General features: G+C 48.1%; 4 protein-coding genes across 4 annotated transcripts; 2 read left to right on the top strand and 2 right to left on the bottom strand.

Moving 5' to 3' along the window:
• Positions 1-365: 365 nt before the first annotated feature.
• Positions 366-832, bottom strand: Pdw03_3247 (U6 small nuclear ribonucleoprotein (Lsm3), putative; the record flags this gene model as incomplete). Its single annotated transcript, XM_014676895.1, has 4 exons — positions 366-400; positions 454-490; positions 556-648; positions 707-832. 4 exons carry the CDS (start codon positions 830-832, stop codon positions 366-368), a joined length of 291 nt encoding a protein of 96 aa, XP_014532381.1.
• Positions 833-1,296: 464 nt separating this feature from the next.
• Pdw03_3246 (ATPase expression protein 2, mitochondrial) lies at positions 1,297-3,585 on the top strand (the record flags this gene model as incomplete). The annotated part of the gene is made up of 1 exon (XM_014676896.2): positions 1,297-3,585. One exon carries the CDS (start codon positions 1,297-1,299, stop codon positions 3,583-3,585), a length of 2,289 nt encoding a protein of 762 aa, XP_014532382.2.
• A 397-nt stretch (positions 3,586-3,982) lies between these two features.
• Positions 3,983-4,906, bottom strand: Pdw03_3245 (N-acetylglucosaminyl-phosphatidylinositol deacetylase, putative; the record flags this gene model as incomplete). Its single annotated transcript, XM_014676897.1, has 1 exon — positions 3,983-4,906. One exon carries the CDS (start codon positions 4,904-4,906, stop codon positions 3,983-3,985), a length of 924 nt encoding a protein of 307 aa, XP_014532383.1.
• A 5,268-nt stretch (positions 4,907-10,174) lies between these two features.
• Pdw03_3244 (LDB19, N-terminal) lies at positions 10,175-11,833 on the top strand (the record flags this gene model as incomplete). The annotated part of the gene is made up of 1 exon (XM_014676898.1): positions 10,175-11,833. One exon carries the CDS (start codon positions 10,175-10,177, stop codon positions 11,831-11,833), a length of 1,659 nt encoding a protein of 552 aa, XP_014532384.1.
• Positions 11,834-12,599: the final 766 nt, after the last annotated feature.

The following is a 12,599-nucleotide window of genomic DNA, read 5'->3' as shown; positions in this document are numbered from 1 at the left end:
ACATGGGTAGCTTTATCGATAAGTAGTCACGATGTAGTTGAGTCATCGACCATATGTCATGGATCAGGCCAGGTGGATAGCGGAGGGCTGCCCCAGCCACATTTCATCAGCGACTCAATATAAACATACTGGGAAGAATGTCGAATCATAAGGAATACCGTGACAAACAATTGCACAGCCTGCTCAGGCTCACAAGGCGATGTATGTCCAACTATATCCAAGGGACTAATACGGATGATCATAAAACCAATTACCATGGTATCGTTATCTATCTATGTTGACTGCATTTTGTGGTATCTTGTGTCCTTCCTAGTGTTGTTCCCGTCGCCGGACGCCTTCTCTTTATCAAGGGCACATTCCGCCCATCATGCCTGCGGGGAGATCAAGACGACGGAGTCTCCTGGACAGATATTAGCAACGCCCTCAAGACATTCCATAATTACTTGAACTCACCTCGCACAAAAAGCATCTCTTCTTGTTTCTTGATTGTCTGTATCCGAGAGCCCATATTAGCCCGCGCTCATGTAAATTTCCCAGATTCATCTGATCCCATACCCGCAAAGTCTCCTCTTCGTTCTCATCCTCTTCCACCACGTAGATTGTCTCCTCCACATCGCCGAGGACTAGATTACAGTGACTGTCATAGGCCTATGGACACATATCATAGTCAGTGGATGTTCTGAAGATTGCCAGATGGGTAGCTCACATGAAGACGGCCCTTGAGCTCACGGTCGCCGCGCAGCTTCACGAAGACGGTCTCATCGAGGGAGAGGCGAACGAGATCCAGGGGCTCCGAGACGGATGGACCGCCAGTATCCTCAGAGTCAGCCATGATAGAAGGGTGTTCGGATTGGGTTAAATGCAGGTCCACACACACGCAGAATCAACGAGCTTTGGCAGATACCTAATGTGGGTTAGCGTTGATCTTGGCAAGAAGTGAGATGAGTCAGCAATTTACCCCAGGTTCTCTAATTAAGTCTCCACATGGAAATCTTGACAGGTAGATGGTGGAGCAATAGACAGAACAAATTGGATATCTGCCTAGGTATACATGTGTAGGATAAGCTGTCAATCACATAGCATAACCATAAAATGAAGGATTCCTAAACCGTCTCGCCTATTTCTTTGTGCAGGAGTCGTGTGCTTAATTGGTTTGAAGTACAACCACAACCTGCATGAGAGTACCTTGTCAAATGATCCGGGGTCGAAACGCACTTCCCCTCATGCAGGCCCCTGATAGCTTAGTGCTGTTTTTGTTTTGATTCTTTGACGCTGATTCTTTGCTACAGTTTCCTCATGCGAAGGTTCTCACTTACCGAGAAGTTCGCTTCTCGCTGGGGTGCCTCGTCTCGTCATGGAGACAACATCAGCAAACGCAGACAATTTCCTCCCCACTGTAATCTCAGTCACGCGAGGCAAGTACTTTGCGTCGCAGCCTCTTCAAATACAACAGCATGCGATGTGGCTTCGCAAAGAACGCATCAAACTTGCTGTCGCAATTCCATACGGCAGTTGACGACAACAAGTCAACGATGGAACAACGAACTCGCTGTTCCACGTCCTATGACTTTTGAAAACGAAGTCCAAGTGCCTCTACCAGAATGGAGCTCACCCGCAGAGGAGGCACGATATAGGACGTACTTCTTTCGAGTCCTTGAAAATGGACAACCGAACCAAGTGAAGGAAGCCATGGTCGATCCTCGGTCGGTCGAGCTAGTTGGATTGCTACCGCCAGCCGTGTTTATCAAAGCTTTGCACCTCCTCTCTCCGGCTCATTTCGTGATCCCCTACCGAGATCTCCACCATACGCTGCACGGGTGGGGCGTATTGATGCTAGGGCTCAAAACCTTGGAAGCGATGTTCGACGACTTCACGAGGGATTTGCTCACGATCATCCAATATAGAACCGTAGCTGGGTATCCACCTCAGTTAGCCGAATACACTCATCTCTTCAACTGCGCTCAGGCGATGGGAAATGGTCCCCTTGTCAATGCTCTTTGGGATGGGATGTATGCCAACGATGTCACACCTGACACAGTGTGCTATAATCACTACATGTCAGCACTGGTCTGGAACCACTGTTACGTGGGAAAGGAAGCATACCATACTCGCATCATCCCTCACAGTTACAAAAAGCGGCGCATGATAGATCCGAATCCTGGATGGCGTGGCTACGCAACGGCGTGGAACAGTGTCAAAGGAACTGTGCTGGATATCTTCAGTCAAATGAGCCAGGATGGGCTTACTGGGAATGAGCAGACGTACATCAATATCCTCCTCGCAGCCGCTCGGGTTGGGGACATGGAAGCTACCAAGAGCACCCTCAAGACTGTGTGGAACGTCGATGTTGATGCCATTTCAGCTGAAAGAGATAACTCTATGCTGCCACCAGTTACGCCCTATGATACATGGTCCGGTTTGTACCCAACTGAGCATCTGCTTTTCGCTGTAGCCCATGCCTTTGGCACGAACAACGACATGTACGCTGCCATGAGAACAGTCGACTTCATGGCTTCCTCTTACAACATCAACATTTCTGCCAAGGTTTGGTCCGAGTTGCTTGAAAGGACGTTTACTCTCTCCAAAGAACACAAGCGGAGACAGGCAGAAGATGGGCGAACAGGCCAAGTCCCAAGAGACATGGTCCGCGACCTGTTTGAGATATTGACGACAGAGCCGTATAATGTTCCTGCGACTCTGCAAATGTACAGATTCCTGACCCAAACCAACAAATTGGACCGCAATCTAAAAGCTTGCAAAAGAGACATGCGTAAAGCATATAAAGTCTTGAGCCAAACAAGAGCAAAAAGGAAAGAAGCAAGAAACTCCGTTATGCAATGCCTACAGCCAGTCTTGGACAGCATGAAGCCACCGGCGAACGGTGGCAGGAAAGTGCGAGATGAAACCAAGCACCAACGACAGACTGGTATGGAACCAGACCTGTTACTACTACAGTGTCCCCTGCTCGCCGAAGCCATCAACACATACGATCTCCTCCGGCTCGAAGTGTTCCAGCAAATTTATCAACTGCAGCGCATAGCCTATTCAATAATCATCACAGATAAGTGGAGTGACATATCGCCCAAAGCCTGGGAGCTCCAAGAGCGGCCCAAGCTATTGGAAGAATGGAAAGACTTTCTGCCAGAGCGTAATAGGTACGAATACAGAGACGGGGATGTTGGGATAATTGATTTCCAAGGCGAAACGAATGCCAAGAGCCGCCACATGAGCCAGCATGGCCGCATTCATGCACGGCGGATGCCAGATGAGTCGGAATTGTTCCATCCAATTGAGCCCAAGGTCCTTGATGATAGAATATTCTGGGAAATCTTGCTCCGCGAGTACCCCCAGCTGGACCCATCCGTTTCGCCGCTCAATCGCATCTACTCCTTCCAGGTCGAGCACACCAAAGAATTAAGGGAGAAGCTCAGAAAGCTCAAGACACGGGTTGACTACCCAGAAGAACATCCTTTGTCGCAAGAGAACAATTCTTCTGGTGGGTTTTATGGTCGCATTCATGCACTGGGCTTTGATGCCAAACCCCAGAATTCTATCTTCTGGCGAGATAGCAATCCTTGGTGTTGATGAGCAGAGCGTTTTCTTTTCTTGTTTCGTTTGAATCATTTGCGCTTGCACTTGACGTCAATCAGACATGATATCCCATTTGTACAATTTAATGAGCAGTGCTATCTTTGCCCTTGTCCTTTTCCCCCCAATTTTTCTCGTACTGAGAAATTTGTATGTCCATTGTGAAGCCCCTCGAGTAGATGCGCTTTGTAAGTTGAATAGTAGAGATGAGTTTACAACAAGGCACAAGGCCTTGAAAAATCATATTCAGACGTGAAGCGTTAGATATCAACGCAAGCAAGGAGCGACCAGCCAAAATGATACAAAATCTGAGCAAAAGCAGCACAGATCTGAAACTAGCCCTTCGTCCAGGGCATATCAGTTCCTAAACAGGAAAAAGGCGAGGACCGGTCACCTAGACCTGCTCCCGCTGAAGGTCATTGACAGTCATATATCTCCCAATAGTGATCCACCCCCACCGGAACCAAACCATCTGACTCTTGTGACAGTTTACCATAGCGGACTGTGCAGTCAACCACTCATTTATCGAACTAACAAACAGCAGCCGCACAGGACCAGCTGCAGCCCCCGCATCCTTCTTTCTCGAGCCCATTAACCCAGCAACAAGGTTACTCCACACACCGAGGAACATGGAGACTGGGGCATCAAGAACACCCGCATACTTGCGGAACATCGACGTCGTAGTGAGGGTGTACAGCGTGACCGGACAAGTAAACCCCGCCTTATCTTTCATCAGCGCGTGGACGAAGTTCACAGCGCCGTGGTACAGCGAGCGGTGATTAGGATGATTACTGATGCCATGCTTATCAAAGGTAATGATGACATCGATGGTGGCGGTAGGAGCCTTACTACGATCGACCGGCTTGCCAGGCAGTTTCTGCAGCGCGGCCATTTCCGGCGCGAAAGCCGACGCCAGCAGCGACGAAATCTGGTCCTCGTCCCAGTTCTTGTCCATTCCATCCGGGAAGCGGCTTGTGTCGTCGACAATAAAGACGTCTGATTCGCTGCGCAGACCGAGCTGCTTTGCGGATTTATGGAGCTCTTGTTTGCGCGTCTCGCCTAGGCCGTCTGCGTCGCCGCTGCTGAGACAGAGAATCTTTAGGTGGTTCCCGAGCTCAGGTTTGGTGAGGGTTAGTACGCTTGGCGCGAAGAACATGGCTTCGTCGTCTGGGTGGGCGATTAGGAGGCAGATGCGCTTGTTTTCGAGGCGTGGGAAGGACCGTGTGAAGGGTGAGGAGGAGGTTGAGGAGAGTGTCCAGAATAGGAAGACTGCGGTTATGGCTACCGCTAGTGCGGTCCAGTTGAATGAAATTGACATTGTGGTGTTCAATTGGTGTGGTTTGCGGGTTTGCGGAAGTTGTCTGGAGATCTCGTGGGGTTACACGCTTCGTTGCTTCGCGTTCCGAGTAGGATCGAGAATGGACCTATGGTGGCAAAAGTGGTTGTGTAGCTCAATTAGATTATTGCTGAGGCTGTGGTAATAATTTTGGTCGAGACTGGCGCAATGCGTTGCTCGTTTGTTGTGTGGAATTGTTTATCAGATGGATCAGATCTAAGTCGCAGCATGTGCATGGCGGGGAAATACAAATCATCCGGTCCAATACCTCTGGAATGCAGTATCAGCCAAGCTCATGACGATGTTAGAGCAATCAACAAAGAACACGGTGGCTTGAGTTGCTATCCGAAATAGGGGAAGCTCAAGTGTCCTCTAACGATCCATCTCCGGATGGGGTCACGTGTTGGCTTTTACGTACGATGCCTCTTTGGCCACATTTTCTCATTTTGATTACATGATGATTGAAATCACAATGAAACAAGTCTGATAAGATGTGCATGTGAAGTATTCAAACTCTCAATTATGTTATATTGCAATTCTAAAAGGTTATGCACGGATCCTCTGTCTGTAGCGATCTAGTTGATGTGAAGTGAACCTTGATCATGATGTACTTCCGGTCAGTCATTAGGTGGCATTTAACCCACATCAAGCATTCTATCCTTAATGTCTATATGTAGAAACTTCTGTGTGTCACCGCTACATATCAAGCCTTCTTAGTATCATTTTCTGCTATGAGGCCAAGACTAAATATCTAGTCAGGAGGCACATGTGTAGTTAATCCTGGTGCAAATTGTAGAGCTCTTCCTTCATATTTAGCCTAGCGGCTGAAAAGACAGCATGGGAGTTTCAGAAAACAAGCCAATAGAAGATAAGAGTAGATTGAACCATCAAACCTATGAAAATCAGCTCGTGTTTTTTCAAGTGGCGATGGCTTGTAAGGTTAAAAGATAATAGAGGAATTATAGATCTCAAGCCAGAAGACAAGAAACAGCGGATTGGCCGACTCTCAGGCACCGCAAAATTATACAACTGGTCAGATCAGCTCGATGGAGCGTCGTTGCCAAGGAAACAGTTCCTAATCGCTTCACTTGAACTGATTCCTTCTAAGTTTTCCTTTTGGTTGTGATGTTGAATTTGTTGAAAAATTTAGATCACCCCTTTTTCTATGGACTCAACAATGTTTTTTTCTTCTTTGTACGGAGTACCCAGCATCGCTTATGAAAACCTGGATGAATGAGTTGTGAGTCTTCAAATGTCTTAAACTCACCGTCGTCAATAAATGGACGGCGGGAGCTCTTCACTCTCTATAATACCTCCCTTCCTTTAGATCAAGGATGCAACGCCCGATGGAAGCATATGTATGATAGAGCAACCCCTCAGAGACGCTTGGAATATCTGTGTTGCAACAACCCTAGAAGCCACTAACTGCTTATGCTCCACGCCAAGATCTGATAAAAAGTCTTAATTCGAGACTATGTTCGTGTCACAAAAATCAGAAACGAATCCGGATTGAGGATTGAAGATACTTTTTTTGGGGGGTTTTCTGTTAGGTACGGAGTGCTCCGTACTCCGTACGTCGCGTCCATTTTGTCAGCTAACTACTCCGTACAAAACCAACATACACTCCGTATAACTTCCTTGATTTTAATAGACAAGCCTGGCCCATTACCACACGAATTCTTTTCACACCGCCAAACTAAAAGCCATTGCACCATTAAACCGGGTAACGGGCCGGTTCTCATTACGATCATCTTATTGCCAAGCTGATGGTTAGCTAATTGTTACCCCAAGAGATGAGCGGCGGTCTCCGACGCATGACCTACGGAGTAGAAAAAGTCGAAACCACTCTTTTCCGCCCCATCAAAAGTGGATGCGATTCCACAGCGTGTAATCTATTCTTTAATAAAGCCATAGAAGGGAGGAAAACATCCAGAATACGAGAACCAGGGATGAGAGTGACCATAGCGGGCCGTGAGAGGTGAGGCTAAAAAGGTCAGGTTGCGACGGGCCGAGTATAAAGTTCTGAGTGGATGACCGACAGAAATTTTCTGCTTTCCCGCGCCTAAGCGGACACCCGACCATTTTCCGTGCAGAACTATTTTTTTATGTATTTTTAGGGAATTTCAATGAGTTTCAGCTTCAGTTTGGCGGTTTTAAATGGCGCTATTTTTAAAATGTTGGAAAATGAGAAGTAATTTCCCAGATATGGAGGAGGGAGTACTCCATACGGAGCACAGGGTTACGCAACAAACATCACCTGTGCCAATGTAGCTGAGGACATCACTATCACTTGTGACGATACTGAGATGGCGTTATTCTAACCGGGTATTGTTGTATGGCTTATGTGCGGAGCACGTTTCTCCACGATGGAAGCCGTACTTTGTACCCTTCTCAACTCCGGATAATTGAAGTGAAATTCGGCAAGGAATGAAATGTCGAAAACTAGTTTTAAAAAAAAGGCGGATCAAATGCCGGCGGAAAGAGATCGGAGGGGCAATCCGAGATCGCCCCGAAAGAGGAAGTTCGCCTGAGACGCTTACCGATGTCCCTTTTACAATAATGGCTAGTCCATCCGAAGAGCCACCGGCAGACGACAGCCACTGATTTGCGATCGTGACTTCCGAGCCGTTGACAAAGGGTGAAGGAGATTGACCACAACTAGCCTCAACCCTGGTATTCCTCCTGTAGCCTGTCCGTGGAGAAGGAGAAATAAAGGAGACAGTGTGGACCTACTACGTATGATGTGGTAAAGGGGATAGCTCTATCACGACTTGGTATGGACCTATATTGGGAAGAATTTTGCGCGATATACAATATAATTGAGGTATTTACGGAATACAGAGTAGATCGATCGACTTAAGGCACATCATTAAATCTATGCTGCACCAGAAGCTGACGTGCCAGGGATTGCAAGAAGGAAGCGGAATTGCATCACCGCATCCGCGTTCCCAGCCCAATTCAGCCACAACACATGCCGTGGCGTGATCAAATCCCTCATCTTACTATAGAGCTCTGAGGAAACCTGTACTTTTAACGGCTCTGTAGTGGATGAGTTAGGGATCCGGACCCGACGCACGAGCCCAGACAAGCCGCAATTCTTCAAGCTCCCTGCATGCACATAACATGTCTTGTACTGCAGCTCCAGTCCTTGGACATCCTGCGCGTGAGGCTGACGCTTATAGGTGAGTGTGAGCGGTTAACTGCTGATGAGTGCTGTTACTGTTAGGTAATTCGTGTGCGCGGCCGTGATGGTGATTCGTCAGGGGGGCGGACCTTGGGGGAGCACGGTGCACACCTTGACAGTGGAAGGGCTAGAACGTTTATTTTAGACGTTGGGCTATATACATCGTACTTTATATCTGTTGGCATATTTGATCTGCTTCATATCTAATGCTTTCTGCTGCTGCTGCTGCTCTCTCTCTCTCTCTCTTTTTTTTTCCATCGTTCGGAAAAGATTTTACAGACCTTGCAATTGCTCAGACCTATGCCCCGCATAAGTGCAAGCCTTGCAGTGCGGGGGTATAGGCGTATGTTGCACACATAAGGATTGGCGAGCGCCGTGGTCTTGATATGGCAATGCGTACCCCCTGAGCGTAGAACTCCTATAGTCCACTTTTATAGATCAGACGACCCGAACTTCTTTTCAGGCGGTCAACGAGAAAAAACAAGAAAAGAAAAATTTTCCGGGTGGAGCTCCGCGAAGGGTCCTTTTCCATCGCGTTTTGTTGTCCCAATGCGGAAAAGGAGACTTATTTAGGGGGGGCGCTAGTCGAAGATCCTCTGGAAAGGATGCTGGCCGGTATTGTAATGGCCCAGTATGGTATGGGTTTGTCATTTACCAAGGTCTGGACACTCCACCGTGCCGGTCTATTACTGTCATTCTACGCCATCACGCCACGTGATGGCTTTGTCTAACCTTGGATTCGGCCTATGCTGTATACTCCGTACATCGCTTTGTAAACGTGTGAAAAGGTGTATTAATAGACAGCTGATGAAATTACGTTTTAAACATTTGGTAGAGCAGTAAATGAAGTAGTGAGATTTGCCTGTAGGCCGTCGTGCCAAGATCAAGATGTTCAGAGGCAAAAGACACACCTCACACGTCTTCGTGTGTCTGATAGGGTGAAGAGCTTGATGATCTAAAGTCAGGGTGTCTTCCAAGGTTCCCTGCAACACAAGTACGGACGATCTCATCATTGGTCACATTGAGTACCTACATAGCTAGGTTTCAAGGCTGTAGATTGAACCCCGCGACCAAACATGAAGCAAATCCAACACTCTGTATATCAAGCCGAGTAGGTTGTATGCGCAAAGCTATCCGACCGGCTTGGCCGAACCGGTACATCGTAGGTACGTGAGTCATTGCGTTCGGTAATTTTGCATTTTGTTGTAGGGCTGGAGCCAACAGTGGCATCATGTGCTCCGAATAACTGCCCTGATAGGGTCTAGCCTGGAATTTCCTGAGGGTTCCTTCGTGATCGAAGCATGATGCCGACACTATCATCTGGGATGTGGGGTAGACGTGGACAAGTCAGGCGATAGTAAACTCCCGAGGTCTGAGAAAGATATACGGAGTAGTAGTTTGTCTCGTTTTAACGTACATTGCAACCTCTCAAGTACATCAAAGATGTCTAATAAAGGTTCGGACTCGTTGTCTCGGCATCTAACCCGCTACGCGACATATGCAGATGAGATGATGCCATGTTTGAATGAGACGACCATAGGTAGAATTGCGACTTGATGGAAAAGGATGATCTCAGAATAACAAATCCATCCAACTTGGGACCTTGGAGGGGTAAGATCACGAATGCATTGTATTTTTTTTGGGTGTCATTACACGGTATTTGTTTTGTCAGACTCCACTATGACGCTGTGTCACACCCCACTACCTTTTCTTTTTGCTTTTTTTTCCCTTCTAATTGAATGCGTTCTCCGTACCTGGCGAGTGGACACAAAGGAAAAAAGAAAAAAAAAAAAAAAGAAATTCTTTTTTTTGGTTTCATTTTTTTTTTTAGTTTTCCACGGGTTCAGTGAATTGGCACATGATTGTTCTTGCCATTCAAAAGCAGCGGGTTGCGCACTTGACAGTTTGGATTTCTTCTGCAGATCATCCTCCCCTACATACGACTCATATTATGTGCTGGATTGCTTCATCGGCTTCTCAATTATTCCATCACCGTACTGCGTCTTGAACCATTGAAGTCCTATCACATCCTCTAATTGAGCGCCTACAAAAATATCACAGCCAAGATGCCGGGCCGTTTAATCCCCAACCTGATTCGGAACGCCAGTTCGCTGCACTCCTCCGTCACATCGTCTCCCAACCACTCCAACTCCTCCTCAACCGTCTCCGTGAATGAGATCCCTGGACATCCAAAGAAGTCAGCCAAGTTAGAGCGCGCACGCTCCCCCGAACGCCGTTTATCCTTCACCATGGATCACTTTATCCACCCTCTTCGGGACCACAGCAAAGAGAAGCGCCGTAGTTTAGGACGCGGTGGACGTTCTAAGGAGCGTTCCAGCCATGACACGCACTCGCCCGCGGCCAAGCTGGATGTCCTGGTCGAGTCACCGCCATTAGTCTGCTACGGACCACCTGCTAGCTCTACTGGTGCATTGTTCTCTGGGCGCTTACGCATTGCTGTCTCTGAGTTGACTGGTGGAGTTACCTTGAGCCAGTTTGACGTACGCCTCGTCTCCAAGACAAGCACCAAGAAGCCTGTCTCTCACCACTGCTCCAACTGTGCTACTCGCACAGAAGAGTTGACTCAGTGGAACTTCATCACCGAGGACCTTCACCTCGATGGTGGGGATCACGACTTCCCTTTCAGCTACTTGTTCCCCGGTCACCTTCCTGCTTCTTGCAATGGTGTGCTGGGCCAAATCGAATACTTCCTGCTGGCCCATGCGCGGAGCGTCACTGGAGAGGAATATAGCCTCAAACTGCCTCTGGACCTTGGTCGTTCTCTGCTCCCCGGGCCCGACAAGTCCTCCATCCGCATCTTCCCTCCAACCAACCTCACTGGCCGTATTGTGCTACCCTCCGTCATTTACCCTATTGGACACTTCCCTGTTGAGATGACCTTGAGCGGCGTGGTCGACAAGGGCGAAAAGACTCAGACCCGCTGGCGTCTTCGCAAGATGATGTGGCGCATTGAAGAGCAACAGAAGATTGTGTCCACTGCATGCCAGAAGCACGCTCACAAGATTGGCGGTGAGAGCAAAGGTGTTCTTCATCAAGAGACTCGCGTCATCGGACACAACGAGGAGAAGAGCGGCTGGAAGACCGACTTTGACACCGCTGGTGGTGAGATCACCATGCAATTCGATGCGAACATCAACCCGGCTGCCAACGCCGTCTGCGACATAGAGGCCCCTGGCGGTCTGGAAGTCAAGCACAACCTCGTCATCGAGCTTATCGTGGCCGAGGAATTTTGCCCTAATGGCAACACCCGTCTGATTACTCCAACTGGTGCTGCGCGTGTGCTTCGCATGCAGTTCCACCTCCATGTCACCCAGCGTGGTGGTCTTGGCATTAGCTGGGACGAGGAGATGCCTCCAATTTATGAGGATGTTCCTGCCAGCCCTCCCTGTTACACCAAGCCCGGTGGCGCTCACAGCTTCATCGAGGACTATAACGATTCTCCGCTCCCCGACCATGCAGACCTGGAGCGCATCGACTCTTTGCGATTGGACAGTAGTTCTACTCGCTCTTCCGCCCTCTCCTCCAATCAGTCTTCTCATGGCTCCACACACGGCCGGTTGCCGCGCTTTACCACTGACGATCTCGTCACTGGGGAGTCGCCTGCTGCCTCGCCCATTCCCTCGCGCGCTCCTTCTCGCGCTCCTTCTCGCGCTCCTTCTCGCGCTCCTTCTCGCGCCCCTTCCATTGACTCCTCCCGCGAATAAAATTACAAAATTTCCATTTTCAATCAGCTATCTTGATTATCGTTCTCCTTTACGACTTGACGATTCCTACGATCAACCAAAAAATTACCCCCACATTACAACGCTTTTTCACATTCCACCATTATTTCCTTTTCTATTTCTTTCTTCAAGGATTTGATCCTCTTCACTTGTTACAGTCCTACTTAAACGAAGGGCTTCGTGATACTAGCGACGGAAAGGAAATCGGCCACGCAAAACAGTCGGGCTGCCACGCATTTTCAGGACGGGTCTTGTTCCAGCCAATTTTGCAAGATACCCAATTATCATCACTTGTGCATAATACCTTTTTTTTCGCTTCTACTTCCTTTCTTCCACCTTCTGCCATACCTATGGATCAGTTTGGTTATGGGCTCACCTGCATCATGTCCACATCTTCCTCGGTTTTCAGGGTTATGATTCTCTTCTTTGAGTGTCCTGATTCTTCCAAATTTTTTCTCCTTGACACTTAATCAATTCACGATAACGATCTATGACACATCTCAGTTATTGTACTGATCAACTGTAAATACCTTTCACAAACTGTGCATATCGAAAATGTCCGGACTGGGCGATACGTACCAACTTTGGATGAAATACCAATAATCAGGGCGATAATATAGCCATCTTAGATGTTGAAGTAAGAGTAACGAAGAGATTCCTATGCATTTGTCTCATCAGCAGCTCAAATCCTCTATCTATACTACTCAGTTCTACCAACTTCCCATGCAATCTCAAGCGGGACACTGGT

The sequence above is a fragment of the Penicillium digitatum genome, chromosome 1 (assembly GCF_016767815.1).
Source record: "Penicillium digitatum chromosome 1, complete sequence".
Taxonomy (NCBI): domain Eukaryota; kingdom Fungi; phylum Ascomycota; class Eurotiomycetes; order Eurotiales; family Aspergillaceae; genus Penicillium; species Penicillium digitatum.
This window is presented reverse-complemented; position numbering and strand designations above follow the sequence as displayed.